The following is a 23,016-nucleotide window of genomic DNA, read 5'->3' as shown; positions in this document are numbered from 1 at the left end:
AAGCCCGCATAGCGCACATGTCAAGACGAATAGATGAGTCTCCAATGTGCTTACCGAGTCTGCCTCCGGTGGTATCATAGCTACACTGTGAATACTTCGTGGTTATCGCCGTTCGCTGATAATAGCGTGCTGCTTCTTGACCTTTAAATGCCCACAGCTTGGCAATGAGAGGTTAAAAGGCAGCAGTTGGACAAGCCCGAGGTTGTCATCCATAAATAGCTTTTTGAGGAAGAGTACTTAGCTGTGAGAAACATGGCTCGTCGTGGTAGTATAAGATCGCTTACGACGTGATGAGGGTTCGCATGCCATCGAGCGGGCTTCCATCATGACAATGGCTGAAGAAGAAAATATGCGTCAAGTCCCTGAACTTCCAGTGAGCTACCTTGGGTCTTGGGTCAAGACCAACAAAATACAGCAGCGCCATGGAGCCATGTCGAATATGTCAGGAACATCCATCGTAGCTCGGGGGAGTTGAAGTGAGTTATCATTACCGAAGACTGAAATTTCGGTTCGAGCTGTGGCAAAAGAAATTAAGGTGCGGCGGGCGGCTCGGGTACATTGGCGCCTGCACGTGACCGAATCATGTTTCAAGTGTCCGCATCACTCGTTGAGTGCTACGGCGCTCACTGGCACCCTCACTGCTCAGCATCTGTGACATCAATGCATCATGCATCAAAGCTTATGAACATTTTTCAAAACCGATGCTGGGTTCGAATGGGTGCTACCTTAAGGCCTTATGTCCGCCATACGAACAACAAACCTAGAGAATAGCAAATTCGGAAAACCCAATCACACCGTGAATCATAGTCGTCACCCGCGATGCTCGCTGGTACGATCTTTAGTTGCATGATTGGAATGATTGTAAGTATGACAACAACCCCGTTCTGATTGTTCTCACTTGAACTTCAAGGAGCCTGACCTGGACAACCACATTACACCGTCCAGTGACTCTCCTACATGCACCTCGTAGCCCTAGCAAATTGGAGGTCTCAAGCAACAAGTTGATGCCTATGATCAACCATTTCGACAAAGGGGCCCTCTGAGAGCTAAATGCAAGTCACCGAGCCATGTGCGTAAGCCTTCGAATCAGATACTTCAAAGTCGAGCGCTTAAAAAGTTTTCAGAATCAGGGAACAATCGGGGAACACAGGTTGTCTTGGCGCCCTGAACATGTGGTCTGCCTAGGGGAGACGAATTTTCTCAGCTCCTATAGTCACTCAAACAGTGATCCGTGATTGCGAATACCTAAGAGGCACTTATAAGGGTCCAGGTCCGACATCAAGGTATATAGAGGCAATCTGATCGACGGAACGGACTCACACCGCCAATGATATCTTGCGCACTCTACGCGTAGATAGATCTTCGGACGTGCCAGTACAGCGGTACCTCTTGTTCTGCCTTCGGTCAACGATGCGATGAGCATGAACAAATAGGCTTCGCGGAGTCCCATCAGTACAGCTACCGAGCGCATTGTGTGATGTGCATATTCATTGATAGAAAGAACAAAGACCAGATTGATGGCAATGGATAGGATATCGGGTCATGTATGAAAAACCAAAAGTGTTCTGTCAACGTCACCGGCAACGGTGTCCAACAACGACAACCTCGTCTCTGTGAGATGAAGTTCAAGTTGAAAGTCCGCGAGCGATGAGATCGATATTGATAGTGCAATCACCAGGATCTACAATCTTGTAGGTGCGGCAAAGCCAGACGTGTCCATGATTGTCCTATGTAACTAAGTAGAATATACAATAAAATACAAAATAGCACCTGGCTATCCAAGAAAATATCCACTGTTATATGCAAGATTATATGCAGCCTCATCCGCGGGAGGATACACAGTACTGTACGCTACAGACGAAGAAGGCATATTTGGACTCGAATGCATCAACATCATTTGGTGGTCATAGTTCACTGGCCAACTCTCAGCAGGTACTGGCTTGTGCATCAGCATGATCCTTCGGGATTCAACATTACTGACTCACTTGTAGGATGGGGGACAGGGTGATGCATGATGGGAGAACTAGCACTACTAGCAACACTGGTTGAAGCCGAAACTGTCTGTTCTCGTGTGAGAAGATAACGGTACTCTCTGTCAAGCTGCCTGATAATCTCAGCAGCTACTCTCAAGTCAGCCATTTCGTTGCTAATATCAAGAGTTTAATCCACCAACCTTTCATCAGAATATCGTGGCGTGTGTGCGGATTCTCTTGCGTTAATTCTTTTATGATCTGTCGCAGCTGCGAGAAGTCGTCCGCCTCGGTCGAACGGTAGAGGCGCTGCAGGATCTTTTTGCGACTCCTGCCACTGTGGATTTGTCTGCCGGCTGTAGACATGCCTCGCGGGAGAAGTGGATGACTGCTTGGACTCTAGTTGTAGTCCTTAGTACTTATATATATTGCGGGGCTATCACGGCATGGCCGCAGGAAGCATCAAATAACACTATCAACACAGTTTTTTTTAGTCACCTTCAGTACTAGTCTTGCATCTACATCTAATCCATCCATTATCTTTGAAGCCCGAGGCCCAAAACGTACCGACCGAGGTCCGAGACGGCCGGTCAGCCGATTTGGAGCCCAAAGATCAGGATATCATCGAATAACCGTCACAGCCAAGACCTGTACAAGAATAGGCGCACAAGCAAACGCCCACCTGATTACCGTCTATCGGAGCGCCCGAGTAAGGATGAACACGATTTTTTTCAATCATCCCAATGATAGACGTCTCAGGCGTGAAGATTGCTTCACGTTCAAGATTATGACAAGAAAGTCATTATTTTTGGGAAGATGAGAGAAAATACGCATACCTCTACCTCGCTGGTTTTGAGTCTTCTGACTGAGACTAGATGCCAATGATTAGTGCAGTCAGGCAAGAATCCTCACGTTCATGACTGGAATGCCTGGCTGCGGCAGAACTATCAATCCACAGAATACCATTGGACCTTGGCATCACGAGTGAGGGCAGTGAGCACAGGATCTGCAGAGTCTCGTCGGGGATACGAATACTGCGTGCGGGATGCACAGCCATCCCACACTTCTCCGGCAACTATGACTTGAAGTCCCTCACAGTTGTGCTGCGCACAACGGGCTCGGGGGTGCTTCGGTGGTGAGGTGGACGTTTTTTGTGTAGGAATGGTGGTGCTGCTACCGGATCAGGGGCGAGTCCCGAATGTACAGCCACCCACAGTCCTCCACGAACTAAAACTTGAATTTCCAGATAACAATGGACACGATTGGCTCGGTGGTCCTCCGGTGGTGCAGTAGACTTCTCCTGAACATGAGGTTGGTGATGTTACCAATTCATTCATAGGAAGGCAGTGTAAAAAATAATATCGATGGCGCACAAGGATAAAAAAAATCGGGCCTCCATCAGACAAATACACAAAATACAGCATGTCGGGACCCGACGTTAACGCGAATAACTGAGTTCACGTGTGTTGGGGGGTGTGAAGATTGATACCACACAATCATTTTGGCAGCAGTGCAGGAATATATTCGGTCTAGCATCATTCCTATATCATCGCTGCTTCACGTAGAAATCAACAGGACGGCAGAAACCTAAAGACATAATCAGGACCAGCTATTCGGGAATGAATGCAGCTTACCGCCTTTGCCAGTGACCCCAAGACGCTGACCGTGACTAAACCCGAGGTTCTCCAGTAGTTCCCCAAAACCATCAGGACGCAGTTGAAGATTTTTTGCGTTCTCTTTGAGAGTCTCGCTCATCCTTCGAGCCTTTGAGTAAGTGTCCCAAGGTTGTGGCTCAAGGACGAAAACACCCCCTATTTTTAGACATTGGTGAACTCTACAGAAAAATTCTTGTAGTCCTTCGTCTTTGTTATTTAGATGAATCCATTTTGAGATAGAGAACCTATCATATCGGTGATATGATTTATTTCTTTTCTTCAGGAACAGCTACGACACGTACCCTAAAATGATGTCGTATTGATTGTAATCTTCTGGTATCTTGTCCTTCACCCAATCAACTGTTCGGAAGGTGACATTGTGCGGGAAAGCACCGCATCCTCTGTCTGGTATGGGCAATGGGCCGTAACTATGTTCGCATGATGCAGGAAAATAATTGTGAGCACTATTGTCCGGAGTGGTCGCATCACCGAGGAGTGGTTGTCGGTCAGGCAAAGGGCAACTCTCGTCAGAAATATTTCCATCTTCAGGAGACTGAAGACCCCAGACAGTGCGCCTTCTCCTCCAGGCAGCTCTTATAAGAGTATTGTCGATATCAACCCCGACGACCTGACGTGCCCCCCGGAACTGTCCTGGTTCCTGAACTAAACAAACGGTTTGCCTGAACGGCGTCAAAAGGTAGCCTACCTATTTCACAAGTCACCCAGCCTTCGTTGCATCCAATATCCAAGACTCGCTTGCCCACGAAGAATTCAGTGGGGAGCAAAGCCAGTCGAGGATCTCGGATGAAGGGACGCTTAGAGTAATATCTAAATATTTATTTTATTTCTCGGTCAAAAGACAGAAAATGAGGAGTTTCCTAGACACATACCCATGATAGTTTCCGTAAACAGGGACTGAGTGGCCACTCGCATTTGCTGGCATGATCACTGCTTAGCGGTGTGTGCAGCGTGATTCGTACCCTGTGCCGTAATGATGGTGGGCCCCGCCATTAAAATCCACAATTCAAAGTCCGATCCAGAGATATGATACTTGTCTAAGTAAGATAAGTTCAACATTAACGCCAGTACTAGTACTACTATGTACTTCTCCACAGTTCGCAATCGCAGCGCGGCCCTTCAGGATATGGATACTGACTCTAATCCTAATCAAAGGCAGAAGCATAAAGGAGTTAGTAACAAAAAGCTCACCATCAGTTGATCTACATAGTACGTGATTCAGTCCGGAAAAGCACCCCAGCCTCATGCATACCGTAACCCGTTGATGCCCGTCCATGTGCTACGTAGTGCAGTGGGCAAAACCACTTTGGGCTGAGTGATGAGTGCCCTTTAACTTACCTTCCGAAGGTTTCCCAAAGCTACCGGAAACAAGGTACGTGCGTGTAAGCGTGTAACGTTAAGAATGTAATTGAAACGTAATAGCAGGACCTCGAAAACCTCGTCAGCTACCACTCAGGTCAATGTTCGGGCACTCGCTGACGCCAACGTGAACGGCAACCAGGCCATCAGCGAGAGCATCAAGCGAACGCTACTCTACAGCAATTCTTTTCACGAGCGGCAACATCCGATTGGTGGGATAGACTCAAATTAATCAAAACAAGTATTTACGAAGAGACTACGCCAAACAGGGATGGTTGAACGGATCGTTTCAACAGCTGATCGGCGGCCACTTTCCCTTCGTGACACCGAACCACCCGCACGAGCAGGCTTGGCGATTGGTATGTGCTCGGTTCATGACACACTATCTTCGAGTCTTTGCTTGTCCAGAGTACCCCATCCTCATTTCACTCGCCAGTCAAGCACCCCCATATGCCCTCCATAACACCAAACTCCACTTGTCCGTCACTTTCGCTGCCCTCATTGATTGAAGGCGCGCGCTTTCCCACTGCCAGAAGTTCTTCGGATCATCGTCTATTTGTATCTGCTTCCATGCTTGCATCAAAGGTTATTTGTGACTATACTTACTCCAACAAATCCCGGATCATTGCAACAATTTTTTGTATGTATCTTTAGTTTGTGTTTGTATCTTCCTTAGTTAGAGAGTGATTAAATTTATTTCTGTATTCCTTAAATCTCCTTTGCCGCCTGAGGTTTTCCCGAGAGTCTGACAGCGCCGGGGTTGCGGTTAGGCTTGGCGTGTGGCGCGGGAGGGCGGAGGTTAGGTGTGATAGGCGGAGGGAGACGTGGGGCATGGTAGGTGCTTATACACGAACCAGGAAATACCTTACCGAAGGGTGCTGGAGGTCTTGACATCTGCTGTAAGTGAGGTAACGCACGTACCTTAAATTGTTCTTCGAAACTCCTTTGGGCTGAGTTTTGACGAAGTGTCCCGCACAGCTGGCACTTGGCGCACTATAGGGCAAAACTTGGCAAAACTCCCAGACACGTTCAATTGCATCACCTCCGAGACAGATCCCACCTACTGAACATCATCTTTGAAAGCCGCGCTTTGTCACCTGTTTTAGCTCTGCGATGTTGTACGCCCTTCCCGCCGAGATCCGTACTTTCCAGCTGCGGATCAATACTGCAACACAGCTTAGTCCTACTAGTCCTTACTTGGCAGGAGTTGACAGAACTGTCCACAGCAAGCTTTGAAGATGGCACACCCGCTTTCTCGAATGATTGAGCAAGGTTCTCTTTGACACTTGAGTGTCCTATGGCCCAGCCGGACCCAGCACGTTGATGTCGACCAGTTGATCCAATAAACTGAAAAGTGAAGAAGGTACGGAGCGATGGGTAACGCGATGCAAATGCGTTGGAGATGCTTTGGTGATTAATGAGCAAGATTTCAATATTCACTGAGGATCGTTTGAAGATACGGTCCGGGTCAGGTGGACAACTACAACTAGCGTTCATAGATTCCTCTCACTACATAATATAGTAGTGGGTTGTACTTGCTTAGTGCTTGAAGTTGCGAATCGCCCCGGTCATTATGGCATATCGGCCAGTGAGCTGCGGAACTCCCGGCTCAGTGGCTCTTTATCAGTTTCAACTTGATCAGGATCTGTTGTCGTTTCAGCACACATGCCAGGTCGTCCTCGTGGAAAGCCTAAGGCGAAAAAGCCAAAGCCAATTGTTCATTCCGTGGCACGTATACCGTCAGAGGAGTTCATCGAGTTGGTAGACGAGATCGAGGGAGCTGAAGGATGGAACACGAGAGTCAAGGTACTGTGCGAGTTCCTCCAGTTGCCGGGTGAGTACTCCGCCACATAATTCGTATCTTTGTTGTTTCGTTTCAAGCCCTTACTCTATTCCCAAAAGAGCTCTCTAGACGAAGCGGCTTGAAGAAAGTCCATGTCAACTTCAACGAAGTATATCATAACATCGATGATGTCTACGTTGCGAATATAGGAAACGAGAAAATCACTGGGGCAATCATCGGCATCTACACCAAGATGTGTGCTGATGCCATCCTCCGTGACAAGCTCTTCCAGAAAGGTAGAAGTTGACGACCATTATGTTGGTGAACTGCACTGACCATATTGACAGGTTTGGTGTCTAAGATCACCCCATTGATCAAGATTCCTTCCACGCGTTATCTTGCTCTCCGCGCACTTACGACCGTGACACATCATGGGGGTGTCGATATTCGCAAAGAAATCTCACTAGAGTCCCCTGCCCTACTGAAGATCATACAAGAAAATCCAGATGATCTCAGGGCTGCCGAGATGGCAATTTCCACCATGGCTCATGCCATCGGCGCTGCGATCAACCAGGAAGATCCACCAGCTCCAAAATACATCAAGGCGGCCAATGTTAAGACTTTGATTCCAGTTGTGATGGATTTCATGCGCAAGCCTGGCGTTACCATTCAGCTCTTACATCATGGCCTGGAGTTGCTTACGCACCCTGTTCTCCATTGTTGGAGTGAGTGCAAGGATGATGCACCACTTCAGAACTTGCTCGTAGCCTGCTTACGGAGTGCGGACCTTACCGTGCGCGTCAGTGCGCTGGGTGGCCTGCTTCGTCTTGAAGCCTTGTCTTCGGAGGAGGACCAGAGACATTTCGACCCCCACAAGCTCATAGCGGCAATTAAGCGCCGTTTCCCTGATCATCTTGTTGATATCATGGCAGATTACGGCACAATGCGCGGCGATATGTATCTTACTATGTCCTCGACCGCTGACAACCAAAAAGCGATGATGAAGTGCGCGCAGGACAAGGATCTTTACAGTCTTGGTTTGAAGCTCGCAGACCTCATCACCCGAACCGAGTTCTCTATCGCAGAAGGCGGTTTCCAGATGCAAGATCCCCGTACCGGACAGATAGAAATCAACAGGGACATAGGTCTACCATTCACCATGTGGTCCGACGCGCTGCCCCATTGTGCCAGAGCCATTCGTGCAAAGGGTCGTCCAGGAGAGGAAGATCTCGCAGACATGATCACCGCAAAGTTTTTCATCATCAGATCTCGCATCCCCGATGCCATCGAAGCTGCAAAGCGTGGTCTTCAACGCAACCCCAAGTTCGCATACTTCTACTACGTGATCACGCTGGGTAAAGACCACTTCGAGGGCTTGCGTTCTGCGAAGAAAGGCTTGAAGTGCCCAAGGATGACGCCGTTCGTACGTTTTGGGCTCTTGCACCGTGCTGTCGAGCTCGCAGGCAATCTGGGAGTATGTCGTATTCAGGAATCTAGCCCTGGAGATAGGAAATATGATGAGGGTGTTGCATTCCTCATGAGCGCGATGGAGGACGCAAAGGTTTACGTCATGGAGGCTCCACCAGATGCAAGGCACATGAAGAACGTGCTTTACTGGTACATCTGCCTCACGCTCACCATCAAGGGACCAGAGACACCAGCAGACCTTCAAGAGCTTCAGGTATGTATCCATCGACTTTGGCATTCAATAATGTCTCTACAACCGAGCACAGGTCGCATTCAAGAAGTTGGGACATGCCGACGAGTTTAGCATACTCCTGGGCACTACTCCCCCGAAGACGCAGTTACGTCTTACCCAGCAAAACATCGTCAAGCGCTACCCCACTGCCGTGCAAGAGTGGAAGAGTCTGGTGGCACGCTTTGACGAAGTGATGATGGACGAGCGCACTATCTCAGTAGAGAAAGCTGAAGATGATTTTGCTGCGTGGCTTGACGACCTCCATCTTGATCAGGGAGAGGAAGGCGAGAATCACCCACAGAGATGCTCGCATCCACGGATAAGCCCGAACACTGTGGCATTATACAGATGTTCATGGTGCGGTAATCCCAGTGCTGCGTTGCGGAAGTGCAGTGGTTGTGAGAAAGCGAGGTGACTGGTCCTCCACTTTTGTCATGTGCGGATAATTGACCGGTGATTCTCCAGGTATTGTGATGGTGCGTGCCAAAAGTCGCATTGGTCGGAGCACAAGGCCACATGCAGGACGTGAATGCTTGAAATATCCTTTCAATCATGGTTCTTGCTGTCATACCACATTCTTTCGTGACTCTCTGAACGGTTTCTCCCCATCGTTTCAAGTACTCAAACCATCTTGTCCCTCCCAGATTTAGTTTCTCAGTATCGGCGATGAGAAGGTAGGTATGACCACTCTTGATGTTCCTGTATTGGTACAGCGAAACATGTATTATCTTACACACACTTCGACTGCAATAACGACTTGTCCTCACGTCTCATGTCCTTCGCCTTTTGTTAGACTTGCTCGCTTCATACGCATCCTCTCTCCTGTCCTCGACTCGTTTCAAAAAATCCATCTTTTCCAAGTAGCCACCTCCGCGCCGGTTAGCATCAAGCTCGTCCTTAACGTCGCTCGACGTGACATGTGTGCGCCAGTCCATTGCAGATTTGTCAAGAGTAGTAATCTTCTTGGCCTTCTGAGTTGGTATGTCCGCCAACGACGTGCGAGGCTTGCGAGGACCTGGGGGTTTTCTTAGGGTAGACTTCTGTGCTGCAGGCTTCATGGAAGCTGCTGAACTCGATGCTGATGCATTCATATCGCTAGTTGAAGACGAAGAATCCTGGGCTGGTGCCGCAGCAGCAGACGACGCCGAGTCTGAGGGATCCCACCGTGGCCACTTTTTCGCGTCTTCCGAGTCCTCAAAAACTTCAACCACTTCTCTTCACATCACTAAGCATACTGTAACAAGGAATGAGCGAGTGGACATACACTATATTCTTCCCTGCGAAAAGGTAGCGTTTCTCTATCTTCACGAGCTTCTTTGGCGCTTCCTCGACCTTCGGAGGCGGTGGCGTGGCGATAGACGCTTGGAAACTAGCCCATAGAGCATCGCGCGCCCTATACAGCAGGGTAAGTATATTTGATCCACAGGGTTATTCGATAAACCTCACTTTTTCTTCTCGGCTAGATCTTCCTCTTTCACTTCATTCGTCACATTAGTCTCATCGTTTCCTTCTTCATCTCCAGAACTATCTGAGTCTGATGCATTTGGTTAAAAAAGACGAGTCTCGACAGAAAATCTGCAATCGCACCTTGATGCTCGGGAGGCGCGTAGTCTGGGTCATCATCTTCGGAGTCGGATGTTGGGTCGCGTGGAGGAGACATTGTGTGGCGTTGTTTGACGTTGTTGAATTTGAAGGTGTTAAATAATAGTTGTCAACAAGCATCACTTCTTTCACTCCTGAACGTAATCCTTACGCTCATCATTCACATGTTATATAGGGATGTGTAGCGGTTATGCGTGATAGTCGATTTGCACTCTCAAGATGGATCATCTCGCTTAACCGCATACATCCTTATAGTGTGTTGTTCTTTAAGATTTTCTTTACTGAGTTGACCCCGAGACTTTCATTGGCTATATCATAGAATTCGCCGTCCTGGTGCACAATATTGCGCATAGATTCTCTCACTTAACCGCGTGCGTACAGTCTATGACTTTCTACGAAGTTGATTTGAGATTTTCCGACAAGCAATGTACTGAAATGATGATTGAACCACGGACTTGGCACAAAACCCGAAAACAACGACACAAATCCATATTGTAACTATGCATGAGACCCGCCTGTCAATCCCCCTTTGTCTTTCGCTACGACCACGAATTAGAAACGAAAATGAATAAGTGGCCAGTTACTTACCTGCACCGTTAGGCTTATCACCTGCGCCATTAGGTTTATCACCTACCGTGACGCCATTGGACTTATCGCCTGCACCATTAGGCTTACCCGGCCCCCCCGGGACCGGTTTATCATCTTTCGGCGGAGCTTGTGGTCGCTTGCCCTCAGCCTTGGATGTTGAGCCATTAGTTGAAGGTGGCTCTGTCACGCCTGTGGATACGTGCAAAGTACCAGCTGGCTTGTGATTCGCTGGATCAGCACCATTCAAGCCAGAGGTTGCCTCCCCGTTGACTTTCTGACCGTTGGAGCCATTCGGAATGGCTGTCCCGCCGAAACTGTTGAACGCACCGGACGAGTTTCTGGAGTGTCGACCCGGCGACATCGGTTTCGGCGGAATGCCAAACACCTCCCTTACCATATCTTCCATCTGTACATCCTCAAAGTCGTCGAACGTCGGCGAGCGAATGCCGCTCTCTGCGGCTTGCTGCCGAGCACGCTCACGTGCATCGGCGACGCGGAGGACGGTTTCCATTCCGAGCGTCATGCCCTCTGCGAGAGATAAAGGCTTCTCACGTTTGCACATCGCGATGTATGCAGGGATAAGGAGTGTTTTGTTGATCTTATATTCGTGATATGCCACGATCTTTTCAATGGGTTCGATGTCGAGTGTCTCAATCTGACGAATAGCGAGGTCTTTGATGTTGCAGAAGTTCCATCGATGAGCGAGGTTGAGGATGCTCAACCATGTCTCGACGGGAGCATCGTAGACTGAATATTGGCTGGAATTACATGTGAGTAGGGACAGTAACTCAGTGATCGCACATACGGGTTGTAGATCACCCAGAGGAAGCGCTCAAAGTCTTCGCTTTTGACGTCGTCGAGGGTATAGGGCGCGGAAGCATCAGTCGAACCGTGTTCCCCGCTATCGGGAGGGGCATCTAGCTTCTGGCGCCATACTAACGATTCACGATAGAAGAAATAACTGTGTATGCGGTAGAGATGGTTCCCGATCTATAACATTCGCCTCTGGTCAGGATAGGCGGACCCAAGGAATGCTCTGGGACTCACCAACACATTCAAGTCGCCACCACGCAAGTAATAATCCTTGTGTTGGATTATACGGCCCACGCGATCCTGCGAGGAGCTCATGATGGAAGATGGGAGAATGGTGCTTGAGGTTGAGAGGGTAGTACGTATATATGCCCTCAATTCAATTCCAGATCATGACACGCGGCTTTCATGATGTGCGTTGTCATCTACACCCTTCCGTTCAATCACCAGCATGCTTTGCATGAGGCTTGGAGCGCACTACGAGGTGGCTATCCAATCGTAGGTATCGTTGAACTGTGCCAGTAAATTGAGGTATCGGTCAGACGAAGGCCCTGCAATTTTTTTTTGTCAAGGTGGTCTTGCGTTAATCGGTGCCGACCAATGTCCACCAGAGCCAGGAACTGACTATTTCGGACCAGCAATTCGCCATCCAGTCGCCGCAGTCTGGACTACCAATATTACATCCACGTTCTTCAAGCATGCAGAGGATGCGGGTGATCCACATGCCTCAAGGCAATTAGGGGTCTAGCTCCGCAGCACTTGCCCCAAGCGCCTTGGACTACTAAAGCATGTAAGATGCTTTAATTTTAAACGCTGGCGAAGCAGCTGGCCGGAGACCGGAGGCGATGTAACAAAAATAAGCGAAATATACGCATAGCATAAAGTTATAGCGATTGGCCTCCTGCGGGAAGTACGGACAATGAACGAGTCCGAATGTACCACTCGGATCTGAAACAACTTAGTGCGTTGGAAATTCACCACCGAAGTTCGATGATCCGTGAGTATTTCCAAGTATTTTCGTACATCAAGTTTGCACCGTACCCGAGTCCTAATCACCCCCTAACTCTGAGAACCTTCCGTTTACCTTTTTGGACACCCGGCTGACCAGGAGCAGCTCCCACACCCGGCTCTTGTGCACTCATGCCAGCTTTCACGGTCTCGATGAGCATTCCCGTGGGCAAAGCTGGTGAGTAAGGAGATACTCGGCTTGCCAGAGCTGGTAGAGGTTGTGGAGGTGTAGGCAAGCGCTGTTGACTTGACTTTGAAAGCTGCACAGCCACACCAGAACCCGCTTTGGACTTCTGCTTGCCTTTCGCAGACGTAGGAGGCTTGATCGCTGGCTGAGCTGCGGAAACCGGGGGCGGGGTCATTACGTATGGTGGGCGGGGAATATTGTCTTGTTTTATCCGTTGGATCTGGAAAGATATCATCTCCAGGAGTTGTTTTTCTGAACACAGTTCATATGTTAGAGACGAGGGATATCGCAGAATGAATTCGCGCACTCGTTTTAATCGCGGGGTTCATCAGCCGCCCATCTTTCTTCCACTGCACGCGTACACGACCTGGGTTTTCCCAGTCCCTAGGATGCGACTTCTGCACTTCGTGCAAGGTTCCTAATCCAAGCCGGCTGGTCGCATCTGCGATATCCTTACTCAAAGGCCACCAAACGCTCTTTTCGCGCGCTATCCGGCGCTCACCGGTTCCATATGGCCGTTTCGCGTCGATATAGATAGGGTAGATGCACGTCCATCTGATGAACCATTAGCAAACGAAGCACGGCTGCATGGATGACGTACGTCTTATAAGGCGTGATGTCGGTGACGGTATTGGTATTGGATGGTTGACCTTGCGATTGACCAGACGATGTTGGAGCGTGAAATGATGATTGTGATTGTGATCCTTGGCCTGGTGCAGACATATCGTCTGATTCAGACTCACTGACCTCCTCGTCGGAATGCCCTATCTCTTCGAGTAGGGGTCCACGCGGCCCAGTATTGAGGGGACGCGATGGGAGCGGGAGGTCAGTATCATCGTCGAATTCTTCGATTGTTGCTGTACGACGAGACATGTTTAACCTGTAGCACCTATCCTAGTAGTGAGTTTGACACTGAAATGGTTTGGAAGATTACACTTACGGCGTCGACAAGGTATGAGGCAAGCAAGAGAGAGTTTCTCACGCCTGCTCACATTCATGCTTCCACGATGTTGCCTACGACGGCGAGCATAGTCATGAAAATCATTCTGTAGGTATTTCCTAGCACCAATACCATGACCTATCTGACTTGTGAATTGCAGCTTTATGCTTTTATGTGTCGTGAATATTATTCATGCTCAACACGTTGACCCGGGCCACAGCCCATCATTCACTTGTCGCCCATTTGGCACATGTGAGCCATGCCCACCAGATGCTGTATGTTCTCTAACCATATAAATCTGCTGGACGGAGAACTGACAGAACCGTAGCTTCATGAACCCTTCTGTCATCCATTCGGCAACCGCCAACTCATGCATTGTTCGAACACCACCAGGCCTACAGCTTTACCCCCCGATCATGTATACCCCATATCTCCACCCCCAGCAGCTCTCGGGGAGACTCCTGCGTGGCAGCCTTGTGGCCGCGTCCCCGCACAAGAGCGTGCTGACTTCTACGAGTTCGTGGCGTGCAACCTGTTTTTCGCTGCCGTTGCTATAGGCGTATCCCTACTTCGCTCTCGAAGAATAGAAGCACACCAAGCCAGACGTCTCGCTGTACGAATCGGGCTTGTTAGGGGTGGTGGATAGGATCTTGATCGAGGCTTTGGCTTTCGGCTTCACGTTCGAGCCGACGGACATAGATGAGGGGGAGGTTCGCAGACGCTGTGCTCGTTATGAACTCGGACGGTTGTTGCAGGCAGCTGAGAAGACAGGGTACAATACAGTTGGACGTGCGGAATCCTCACGTCCGCGCTTCTTTTTTGCCTGTATCTTTGGCAACATGTTCGCGGCGCGTCTCGGGATCTCATCTCATACATTGATGGTGATGTGACGATGCTGATGATTGGTGGGCAGTAGCGGTCTTCTCACTTGGCCTTCATACTGAAGCCTGTCGTTCAGGACTTGTGTTCCTCTCGTGCTATGTAATTTTCGCGAACACCGAACGATGGCTCTTGTGAAGGCTGTAGACATTGAGAACCGCTGTATATGCTGATATCCCTGACTCTCACGACTAGTGTGGATGAATGGTTCATAATATCAATGTGTCGACACGTAGAATTTGCACTGGATCTGATTGATGGGCATACAGAGATGAAACACATACGTTGATAACACAAGTGACTGCTGTGTTACGAGGCTCAACCCGCCCTGCAACCGATCATTCAGAGCGATGATGACCTGCGTCAACTGTGCAACCTGTCGTGAAAACCTCCTTCGTAGAGTAATTTCCGTTCGTGAGGGCAATTTGTCGAGATTTGTCGCCATGATGATCGTGTACAATCGTGCTGAACTACGAAACAATGCAAAATCAATGAAAAATCCACGCAAAATCCTAGTTCAGAGATTTACCTGAGTAGACCGAAATTATCGATAGTCGTTTCTTGTATAGTAATATCTTATGGCTGAGAAATTTGGCCCGATGATGATATCAATAGTTCAACAGATTGACTCCGAGGACGCGCTCGAAGGAGATCACGCTATCATAGGTCCCAAACGCCTCGGACATGTCCGTCGCAGAGACTCGACCCCGGTGACCGACATATTTCGGGCAGACACCTGTCAATGATCACGAGCCGCCAGCGCATCTGACATACTGCTGGAGCATGATTGTTAGAGATATGATTGATCCAGGCCACAGGTGTGCACTAAACACTAGAGCGTCAGATAAAGCTCACAGATGTACATCGATATTGCGCCACCGCACTTATGAAGACGAAGCGTATGCCCACTGCCTTTGGCGCATTGAAACAGATTACCATGATCTGCCATCTATCAGTAATGGGCAAAGAGTCTGCCACGATGATCAATTCTCCGGATTATCCTCCCCCGATGGGTTAGCTTCCTGTGGTAGTTTAGTAGTGCTTCCACTAAGTACGACAACATACCAATGAATATATAAACAATGCATCTAAGCGTGAGAAAATGTTTGGACTAAGCGCCCATAGGATGACCTCAGCTGGCTATCTTTGGCCATGTGGATGATGAACAAAAGCAGAACAAAAGTGCGTTTAATTTTAAACAATCAGTGTGCTGGAGCCGCATTGATCATTTTTCGATGTGGGCCACACGTTGTTCGTTTCAGCTACAAAAGGGCCGTCAGCTGCCTGCTTGCTTTTTCTTTACTCTCCCGTCTCATTTTCAACTGCACTAAAAGGCTCGGTCCTGATTGCAATCAGTGCTCTAGCTAGCACCTTCTAACAACTCTCGCTTTCATTCACTCACTGTCGACGTCCATCTTTAACTTTTGATCATCATGAAATTCTCTCTCGCGATAGCTTCTCTTCTGGTGCTGCCGTTTGCAGCTGCCGCCCCAACTTGCTCTCTCAAACCATCATCTGCTGTCGCTAGTAGCACCACACCTACATCGACTGCTACCTCCCCGGGCTCTACTTCCACCCCTGCGAACCCTGCTAGTGGTTCTGTCGCCATGGCTTGGTTTGCTAACTGGCACACCGATTACACGGTCGCCAATATTACCTGGAAGGGCTTCAACAGAATGTCTTATTTCGGGTAAATTTATCTCATGCAAACATAATGCACAACTTTTCTCACTTTGGTATACAGAGCTATCACCTCCGCTGATGGTACTGCTACAATCACTGTCGCTGACAGCGGCCCCAGCGGCCCTGTCACCTTTGTTGCTGCTGCCAAACAAAATGTATGATTTTATCGGTTTTCCTGTTACGATGGTTGGCTAACCAGACAACAGAACGTTCTTCCTGTATTGACTATCGGTGGTTGGGATGGTTCCATATATTTCTCATCTTCTATCTCCACCTCAAGCAACCGTACGACTTTCGTCCAGTCAATCGTCACCATGGTGAACAAGTATGGCTTCCAAGGTGTGGAGTTCGAGTATGTATATTTAATTTGATATCGTCATTCTCAGCGTTGACTTCTTTACTTACAGCTGGGAATACCCCGGTAGCACAAACGGTCTTTCTTGCAACACAGAGTCCCCTCAGGATACTGCCAACCTCTTGTCTATGCTCCAGGAGCTGAAGCAGGCGTTGCCAACTCTATCTCTCTCCGCTGCTACCCCCGTCAAGCCATGGAACGATGCTAGCGGGAACCCATCGACTGACCTTACCAGTTTTGCCCAAGTTTTGGATTACGTTGGTTAGTGGAGCAGTTACTGCTTGTTATCACAACCGTTAATATTTTCTGCAGAGATCATGAACTACGATGTGTACGGCGACACTTTCAGCAAGGTTGTGGGCCCCAACTCTCCTTTGGACGACTCCTGTGCTCCAGCTGCTGACCAAACTGGCTCTGCGACTTCCGCCGTCAAGCTCTGGACTGCTGCAGGGTTCTCTGCTAAACAGATTGTCCTTGGTGTGCCTAGCTACGGACACGGCTACTCCATCAGCCAATCTGCAGCTGTCCAGAGCAACACGTTGGCCTCATACCCCACCTTCAACACCAACAGCTTTGTCACGGGTGACAGCTGGGATGCTGCCGGTCCAGATGCTTGTGGTATCAGTCAACCTGCTTCTGGAGACTTCAACTTCTGGGGCCTCATTGCTGGCGGTTTCTTGAACGAGGACGGAAGTGTTGCTTCCGGTATGACTGGCCGCTTCGACAACTGCAGCCAGACGGTACGTATGCCTTGTCTATGATTTTTTCACCGGTCTAACTCTTGTCTTTCTTAGCCATATGTCTACAACCCCAACACGCAGGTCATGGTAGCCTACGACAATGCCGAATCCTTCAGTACGTTTTCCCGCTTTCAACATCTGTATTTGAGCTAATTTATTTCTTCAGCCGCAAAGGGCAACTTCATCAAACAGGCCGGCATCGCTGGTTTCGCCCTGTGGGAGATGGGCGGCGACTACAACAACATTCTCTTGAACGCCATCACCAGCGCTATCGCTTCATGATTATCATTCTGCGATGATGATTGATTCATCTCCATCTATCACACTCACGCCACTCATTTCACACCATACTTATTGTACAGCTCGCGGTCGATCCGCTCAAATTGTCATTGTCTAGAGTTTTGATTGCCGCTGGGGTCGGGGTCATCTGGATTGCCATGTTACGGGTTTAGATTCGCATTTTGTATTACTGGCTCGGCATGCATAATTTGTTGTACTTGGTGTATCTTACTGACTTCTGCTATGGAATGCTATTTGGTTCGATATCGATGTTGGTCTCAGCTACTGGAGACAAGAAAACTTAAGTACTATTTGCTCGTTGGAATTTCCCTATTTGTACTACACACTTCGTGAAAAGTGCCCAGTCAGTTTAGACTCGCACTGAAAAAGATCACAAAGGTCTTCACTCAGGAGTTAGGACAGTGTTGCATGTGCCTTGTAATTGTATGCGATGGAAAACTCTATTGCATCGCTTTGAATGATGAGCATGGGGAATCGACGACGAGGAATGAACGTTCCTCCTGAAGTCATGCGTCAGAGAGGAGTTCATGGCGCTCGCAGTAGCATCCTCTTGCAAGTTTCAATGACATCGAGTTTCTTGATTCTCGGGGCATCATCATCGTAAAAGCCCTCGCTATTTCTGTCCATACCTCGGAACCAGTTCCCCCCTCGGCGTACAGCACGCTTGCGTTCTCCATCTTCTGCTTCGTCCTGGTCTACACCATCCCATCGTTACGGTTGTCCCCTCTCGCAGAGAGTAATGTCCTGTGAGTTCGTGCTATAGGACATCTGATAGCTTGGGGGATTGTGATGTGCTGAACGCGGGTAGGAAGTACTGATGTTTTTCTGCTACGCGAGAGTCCTGCTTTCTCCAGTTGCAGTGGTATACACCAAGTCCGAAGACAGTGCCCAGTATAGCAATGCCACAGTGGGATACCGCTGCCTTGTCCACTGTATTATCACTGTATTATGATAAATATAAGGACACAACATACTTGATACACATCAAGGCGAGAGTAGTATAATCAGATATCTCTCTTGGTTACTAGAGTCTGATGAAGGAGGAAAGGGTAAGCTTCAGACGCACGTTGTTGGATGGCTAAATGACACAGAAGCACCCTTTTTCGGTGCATATCTCCATGACAAAGTTGTTCACAGCACGTCTAGCCATCGACGACAACCTGCAGGGCTACGCCGACAGACCCGACTTGGAGATCCCACAAACTACACGGAGTTTGTGATGGAAGATGGAAGATGATCACTTGATTACTGTCTTCCGAAGTCCTTTGTCTATGTTAATGTCGTGCTAGGAAAGGTAGATCGTGTTCTTCGAAGCTCCTCTCAGTGGGCTCTCACATGCGCACTCGAACAGGACGCCAATGGCAGCAGCCTAGGAATCAAGGAATTGGATTGCCAGTGGATGATGACAATGGGGACTTGTCACTTGTCGATTTATCGCGATGCTGCACCAGGAAGTTAGGAAGGAGACGATGTTTTCAAGGCAAAAAAAGTATGGAACTGAACGCAAAGTTGTTCCAAACCGCCAGTGCAGGTGTACCTGAGGTCTCGAGATCATCGTGGTGCCTAAGCTCGAGTTCTAGTGCTCAGAATGCACGTATGTTCAAAGGAAGCCAACCGTGAGATTTCTTCGGGATAGGCCTGAGGTAGTCCCTGCCTCATCCCAAACCACAACAATCTGTGGTTTCACGTTGTGCTCGTGACCAACTACACTGCCAAGTACTGCGGACAAGTCGAATCGTGGCGTAGCCACTGCCCGAGTTCTTGACATCTCAAAGACGTAGTTCAGACTGGTTACGAGTTAAAAGGTTTAACAAGAAGTTGGCAATGACAAGACGCCAAGGCCGCGCATGCAACATTCACTTTATAGGATTGGTTTCTTGTACTCCCAAACTCAAAGTGTGCCTCTGTCCCCAGACTTTTGTAGACGGAATCGATGCACAGCACACGTGGTTCGCCACCGAAAACATAATAGTGCTGCGATGCCAGGGTGCCACACTGCTGTAGAAATTGGCAGGCATTGCCCACCACTGCCACCAACACAAAGGCTCAAGCACCCTGCGGAGACTTGACACGAGTTCTCTGATGAGTCCTGTCACAACAGAAAAGCGCCCGGTCGTCCTTTAAATGCATCCTGCTACTACCCAGAGCTTTCCATAGCTAGACCGAAACTGATTGAAATACCCATCCACTCGATCTCGAGCAGCCCTTACTAGTACGGCTTTGATCTCCATCGCCCCACAGCTTGGTCATTTCGCTGCCAGTGCAGCTCACTGTAATCGCCGAACACACTTGGTGGACATCCTGACGGGCAAAGACATCAACCTTCACCAATGTATCAATGTCAGTATTTCCAACTGGTATCGCTGTCTCGCCTCTCTGACCACGTTGACAGTCCCTGATGATGTTCGAGTATCTCGAGGAATTTGGGAGAAGGTGGCCCAGACAGCTGTCAAGGGTGCTGCATATGACTCCCGCGAACGCCAGCCACATCCAAAATGTTGGACAGACACCCGGGTGGTCCTTCTCAACCGCATCTACGGATTATTAGACGACCGAGAGAAAAGTCGACTGATTTGGTTGCATGGCACAGCGGGCGTCGGAAAGTCTGCTGTTGCGTTCACTGTAGCTGAAAGGATGAGAGGTCTCAAAGTAACAGAGCAGATTCAGACGAACATCGAAAAGCGGCTCGCGGGAACCTTCTTTTTCTCGCGCAAGCACACGAAACGTTGCACCACTGGATATTTTTTTGCGACATTTATCTACCAGCTTGCCATCAATTTCCCCAGCATCCGGGGGGATGTAATCAAGGCTATCCACGAGGATCCTGCACTTCTAGACCCCGACAGGTCTCTTCAAGACCAGATGGAGGCGCTTTTTCTCCGACCTCTCCGGAGGCTTCGGCTCAGACTGCTCGACTGTGCTCCTTTGGCGTTTATTGTTGATGCTCTTGATGAATGCATGTCCAAAACTGAGGCCGCTGATCTCATCTCCGCACTCAGTCAAGCTCTTCATGCACCAGATCTGCCCGTGGTCCACATCCTGCTCACGAGTCGCTCTGAAGCGCATATCCGTGAAGCCATGCAAGAGGAAGAGGCGCGCCTGCCGATCATCGAGATACCAGCGAATATGCCTGCGGAGGGCGTTGTTACCACCATCTCGTTAGACGCCATAGATGTTGACGACGACATCTTTTTTTTCCTGCTGCATTCCTTGAAAAAGCTCCAAAATCGCCACAATTTCCCGCTACCAACAGAAGGTGAACTTGAGCGGTTGGCGAGCCGAGCGGGCCGACGTTTCATTGTGGCGTCTACGATGATGAAGTTTATTGATGATGGGTACAATGATCCTCGCGATCGGCTCCAGCTCATGCTCGAACTTACGAGTACATTGCTACCAGGAACAGAGGTGTACAAGTTATATGACTGTATCCTTTCGACATGTGCCGACCCACAGCGGGCATACATGCACTTGTCTGTGGTTGCTGCCCTTGCGGATCCTCTGCCAGTTTCACAAATCTCAGAACTTCTCGGCCCTGGTCAGGGTAGGGATGTGGAAATAACACTGTCACAATTACGATGTGTCATGGAAGTTCCTACCGATAGCAGTCTCCCCGTGAATATCCACCACTCGTCCCTTCGTGACTACGTTTCCAATCCCTCAAATTGCAGCCTCCCTCAAGTACAATATCTCACACACCCTCACCACTTACTCGCCCATTCCTCCCTCCGCTTGATGATGCACGACATTCCAGAAAGCACAGCTCTCTTGGACGCCCTCTTGGAATTGAAAAAACACACCCAAGCTGGGGAACCCCACAACCAGTGCTTAAAAGACTTCTTAACCTTTATCGTGGAGCCACCGGACCCTCTGCAAGTTCTTATGGGTCTACTGTGGCTTCGGGGAGATCGCCGTCCAGGTATGACATCCTGGCTAGAGACCTTAGACGGACGTGCCTGGTCGCGGACCCAAGGAGGGAGATGCTGGCTTGCGACCCAGGACAAGTCATGGGCGTTGGGATACCTGTTGAGGGTCCCACCTTCGCCTGGCCAACTGAAAATTCTGCTTCAAGACCAAGGCGGCCCGGGGACCAAGCCAGTGCCAGTGCCACTGCCGCTGGAGAGGTGGTCACGGCAGGGGGAGTGGCTGGAGACCCTGGGCGAGCGAGAGTGTGAGACCTGGAGTGGGCCAGGTGTGGAGACCCGAAGTGGGCCAGCCTGGGTGCAGACCCCAGACGGGCAGGAGTGGTTGAGTACCATGCACGGGCGGTATTGGCTGGAAACACAGAGCGGAGAAAAGTGGCTGGGGACACAGAGCGGGGAACAGTGGCTGGTGAGTCAGAGTGGACATGAATGGTTACTGACCAAGAGCGGGCGAGAATGGCTTCAGACCCAGAGCGGGGAACAGTGGCTGGGGACACAGAGTGGGGAGCAGTGGCTGGAGAGTCAGAGTGGACATGAATGGTTGCTGACCAAGAGCGGCCGAGGCTGGCTGGAGACCCAAAGCGGCCGAGACTGGCTGCAGATGCCCAACGGTCAAGCATGGCAGTCGACTCTCGCAGCGTCGGTCTGGGTGACATTGGTAGAAGTCTCAAGCACATTGGAAGCCATCAACGAATACACGATCGTCTCAAATTCGCCTTTACCCCCAGCCTTCCAAGTAATTCAGCAGTGCAAGAGCTTGCCAGATTTCTTGACTTTTCCCGTCGTCCTGGCGTTACGGCCCCAACACCACTCCAGCGATTCTAAGCCGGCAATTCCACAAGGCCGTCGTTTTCCGCCAGACATGAGGATCTTCGATGCTATGCAAGCCTTTGTGAGTTTTGCAAACGAAGCACAAGACCGAAGTCGACAAACTTCCGAAGCTCTCAAGTATGCATGTCAACACTGGGCCTTCCATCTTTCTAGAACTAAGAAATCATGCAACAACCTCCACTATATATTCAAGTCTTTCTGGGACCATCTTCTCCTCTCCTGGCTTGAAAGGCAGTGGTGTTTGAACGGTCTACAGTCCTGCCTCGTCATTTTATCCGAAGGGGAGAAACTCGCAAAGGTGTGGATTTCTAATGATTATGAAACTCACCACTCAACCTGTGCTCGTAGGATCTCCTTCACGCTCCAGATTCATCTCAGACATCAGTCTGAAGCTGTCGCTTTTAAGCAATATGTCAGCGTACATTGTATTTTAATTCACTTTTAGCTGCATACCACAATCATTGGAAGCATTTTTTTTTCCGGTTCCAGCAGGTCCAAATACGCGTCCAGGGCATTCAAATCCGAAAATTGCTTTTGTCATCCTTTGAAAGACACGAGATGTTGAGCAAATAGTCTTGGTTCTTGCACCTGATGTGGGTATACAGCACACTCAGATGTGAATGAAATGTAGCTGCGCACCGATTCTTCAATTCTCACCTCATCCTCCGTCTGTCACTTCAACTTCGAGT

The 23,016-nt window shown here is 49.3% G+C and overlaps 10 protein-coding genes across 10 annotated transcripts; 5 read left to right on the top strand and 5 right to left on the bottom strand.

Annotated features, from left to right (window-relative positions):
* Positions 1-1,779: 1,779 nt before the first annotated feature.
* DEU56DRAFT_899749 (uncharacterized protein) lies at positions 1,780-2,484 on the bottom strand (the record flags this gene model as incomplete). The annotated part of the gene is made up of 3 exons (XM_041356494.1): positions 2,174-2,484; positions 1,986-2,120; positions 1,780-1,935 (listed from the first exon to the last, which is right to left on the bottom strand). Coding segments are annotated over exons 1-3 (453 nt in total), but the record flags the coding sequence as incomplete, so codon positions are not given.
* Positions 2,485-3,282: 798 nt separating this feature from the next.
* Positions 3,283-4,623, bottom strand: DEU56DRAFT_787393 (Bicoid-interacting protein 3-domain-containing protein). The gene is made up of 5 exons (XM_041352415.1): positions 4,516-4,623; positions 4,332-4,453; positions 3,928-4,276; positions 3,605-3,870; positions 3,283-3,557 (listed from the first exon to the last, which is right to left on the bottom strand). The coding sequence occupies exons 1-5, from the start codon at positions 4,566-4,568 to the stop codon at positions 3,517-3,519; spliced, it is 831 nt and encodes a 276-aa protein (XP_041211387.1). The 5' UTR covers positions 4,569-4,623; the 3' UTR covers positions 3,283-3,516.
* Positions 4,624-4,724: 101 nt separating this feature from the next.
* DEU56DRAFT_978774 (uncharacterized protein) lies at positions 4,725-6,001 on the top strand (the record flags this gene model as incomplete). Its single annotated transcript, XM_041359717.1, has 7 exons — positions 4,725-4,814; positions 4,866-4,929; positions 4,991-5,015; positions 5,066-5,214; positions 5,272-5,361; positions 5,439-5,901; positions 5,969-6,001. 6 exons carry the CDS (start codon positions 4,725-4,727, stop codon positions 5,654-5,656), a joined length of 636 nt encoding a protein of 211 aa, XP_041211386.1. The 3' UTR covers positions 5,657-5,901; positions 5,969-6,001.
* A 1,059-nt stretch (positions 6,002-7,060) lies between these two features.
* Positions 7,061-9,224, top strand: DEU56DRAFT_787384 (uncharacterized protein). The gene is made up of 3 exons (XM_041352414.1): positions 7,061-8,466; positions 8,519-8,895; positions 8,950-9,224. Exons 1-3 carry the CDS (start codon positions 7,312-7,314, stop codon positions 9,011-9,013), a joined length of 1,596 nt encoding a protein of 531 aa, XP_041211385.1. The 5' UTR covers positions 7,061-7,311; the 3' UTR covers positions 9,014-9,224.
* On the bottom strand, positions 9,225-10,226 carry DEU56DRAFT_787382 (bucentaur or craniofacial development-domain-containing protein). Its single transcript, XM_041352413.1, has 4 exons — positions 10,072-10,226; positions 9,931-10,018; positions 9,749-9,877; positions 9,225-9,699 (listed from the first exon to the last, which is right to left on the bottom strand). The coding sequence occupies exons 1-4, from the start codon at positions 10,142-10,144 to the stop codon at positions 9,255-9,257; spliced, it is 735 nt and encodes a 244-aa protein (XP_041211384.1). The 5' UTR covers positions 10,145-10,226; the 3' UTR covers positions 9,225-9,254.
* A 440-nt stretch (positions 10,227-10,666) lies between these two features.
* Positions 10,667-11,802, bottom strand: DEU56DRAFT_731744 (uncharacterized protein; the record flags this gene model as incomplete). Its single annotated transcript, XM_041348231.1, has 3 exons — positions 10,667-11,432; positions 11,480-11,664; positions 11,722-11,802. The coding sequence occupies 3 exons, from the start codon at positions 11,800-11,802 to the stop codon at positions 10,667-10,669; spliced, it is 1,032 nt and encodes a 343-aa protein (XP_041211383.1).
* A 308-nt stretch (positions 11,803-12,110) lies between these two features.
* DEU56DRAFT_170335 (signal recognition particle, SRP19 subunit) lies at positions 12,111-13,657 on the bottom strand. Its single transcript, XM_041344884.1, has 4 exons — positions 13,620-13,657; positions 13,281-13,568; positions 12,987-13,234; positions 12,111-12,931 (listed from the first exon to the last, which is right to left on the bottom strand). Exons 2-4 carry the CDS (start codon positions 13,550-13,552, stop codon positions 12,537-12,539), a joined length of 915 nt encoding a protein of 304 aa, XP_041211382.1. The 5' UTR covers positions 13,553-13,568; positions 13,620-13,657; the 3' UTR covers positions 12,111-12,536.
* A 126-nt stretch (positions 13,658-13,783) lies between these two features.
* On the top strand, positions 13,784-14,265 carry DEU56DRAFT_731542 (uncharacterized protein; the record flags this gene model as incomplete). Its single annotated transcript, XM_041348220.1, has 2 exons — positions 13,784-13,894; positions 13,948-14,265. 2 exons carry the CDS (start codon positions 13,784-13,786, stop codon positions 14,263-14,265), a joined length of 429 nt encoding a protein of 142 aa, XP_041211381.1.
* Positions 14,266-15,622: 1,357 nt separating this feature from the next.
* On the top strand, positions 15,623-17,823 carry DEU56DRAFT_883145 (glycoside hydrolase family 18 protein). The gene is made up of 7 exons (XM_041356132.1): positions 15,623-16,188; positions 16,243-16,336; positions 16,388-16,533; positions 16,589-16,797; positions 16,849-17,276; positions 17,331-17,391; positions 17,443-17,823. Exons 1-7 carry the CDS (start codon positions 15,932-15,934, stop codon positions 17,556-17,558), a joined length of 1,311 nt encoding a protein of 436 aa, XP_041211380.1. The 5' UTR covers positions 15,623-15,931; the 3' UTR covers positions 17,559-17,823.
* Positions 17,824-19,776: 1,953 nt separating this feature from the next.
* Positions 19,777-22,737, top strand: DEU56DRAFT_170275 (uncharacterized protein). The gene is made up of 3 exons (XM_041344883.1): positions 19,777-19,916; positions 19,969-22,625; positions 22,676-22,737. The coding sequence occupies exons 1-3, from the start codon at positions 19,907-19,909 to the stop codon at positions 22,715-22,717; spliced, it is 2,709 nt and encodes a 902-aa protein (XP_041211379.1). The 5' UTR covers positions 19,777-19,906; the 3' UTR covers positions 22,718-22,737.
* Positions 22,738-23,016: the final 279 nt, after the last annotated feature.

The sequence above is a fragment of the Suillus clintonianus genome, assembly GCF_016758775.1.
Source record: "Suillus clintonianus strain FC179 chromosome Unknown DEU56scaffold_16, whole genome shotgun sequence".
Lineage (NCBI taxonomy): Eukaryota > Fungi > Basidiomycota > Agaricomycetes > Boletales > Suillaceae > Suillus > Suillus clintonianus.
The sequence above is the reverse complement of the archived record's forward strand: the minus strand, read 5'-3'. Positions and strand labels throughout refer to the sequence as shown.

What these genes read in the sequence shown, in the direction of transcription:
- DEU56DRAFT_787393 (XM_041352415.1), bottom strand. Translation starts at nt 4,568, where the DNA reads ATGCCAGCAAATGCGAGTGGCCACTCAGTCCCTGTTTACGGAAACTAT. An exon ending in GTTTACGGAAACTATCATGG is followed by an intron (nt 4,454 to 4,515) that starts GTATGTGTCTAG and finishes ATAAATATTTAG; the next exon opens with ATATTACTCTAAGCGTCCCT. An exon ending in CTGGGTGACTTGTGAAATAG is followed by an intron (nt 4,277 to 4,331) that starts GTAGGCTACCTT and finishes TTCAGGAACCAG; the next exon opens with GACAGTTCCGGGGGGCACGT.
- DEU56DRAFT_787384 (XM_041352414.1), top strand. Translation starts at nt 7,312, where the DNA reads ATGGCAATTTCCACCATGGCTCATGCCATCGGCGCTGCGATCAACCAG. An exon ending in CAGACCTTCAAGAGCTTCAG is followed by an intron (nt 8,467 to 8,518) that starts GTATGTATCCAT and finishes AACCGAGCACAG; the next exon opens with GTCGCATTCAAGAAGTTGGG. An exon ending in AGTGGTTGTGAGAAAGCGAG is followed by an intron (nt 8,896 to 8,949) that starts GTGACTGGTCCT and finishes GTGATTCTCCAG; the next exon opens with GTATTGTGATGGTGCGTGCC.
- DEU56DRAFT_787382 (XM_041352413.1), bottom strand. Translation starts at nt 10,144, where the DNA reads ATGTCTCCTCCACGCGACCCAACATCCGACTCCGAAGATGATGACCCA. An exon ending in CGCGCCTCCCGAGCATCAAG is followed by an intron (nt 10,019 to 10,071) that starts GTGCGATTGCAG and finishes CAAATGCATCAG; the next exon opens with ACTCAGATAGTTCTGGAGAT. An exon ending in TTCGCAGGGAAGAATATAGT is followed by an intron (nt 9,700 to 9,748) that starts GTATGTCCACTC and finishes AGTGATGTGAAG; the next exon opens with AGAAGTGGTTGAAGTTTTTG.
- DEU56DRAFT_170335 (XM_041344884.1), bottom strand. Translation starts at nt 13,552, where the DNA reads ATGTCTCGTCGTACAGCAACAATCGAAGAATTCGACGATGATACTGAC. An exon ending in GACATCACGCCTTATAAGAC is followed by an intron (nt 13,235 to 13,280) that starts GTACGTCATCCA and finishes ATGGTTCATCAG; the next exon opens with ATGGACGTGCATCTACCCTA. An exon ending in GAACCCCGCGATTAAAACGA is followed by an intron (nt 12,932 to 12,986) that starts GTGCGCGAATTC and finishes AACTGTGTTCAG; the next exon opens with AAAAACAACTCCTGGAGATG.
- DEU56DRAFT_883145 (XM_041356132.1), top strand. Translation starts at nt 15,932, where the DNA reads ATGAAATTCTCTCTCGCGATAGCTTCTCTTCTGGTGCTGCCGTTTGCA. An exon ending in AACAGAATGTCTTATTTCGG is followed by an intron (nt 16,189 to 16,242) that starts GTAAATTTATCT and finishes TTTGGTATACAG; the next exon opens with AGCTATCACCTCCGCTGATG. An exon ending in TTCCAAGGTGTGGAGTTCGA is followed by an intron (nt 16,534 to 16,588) that starts GTATGTATATTT and finishes CTTTACTTACAG; the next exon opens with CTGGGAATACCCCGGTAGCA.
- DEU56DRAFT_170275 (XM_041344883.1), top strand. An exon ending in AAGGGGAGAAACTCGCAAAG is followed by an intron (nt 22,626 to 22,675) that starts GTGTGGATTTCT and finishes CTGTGCTCGTAG; the next exon opens with GATCTCCTTCACGCTCCAGA.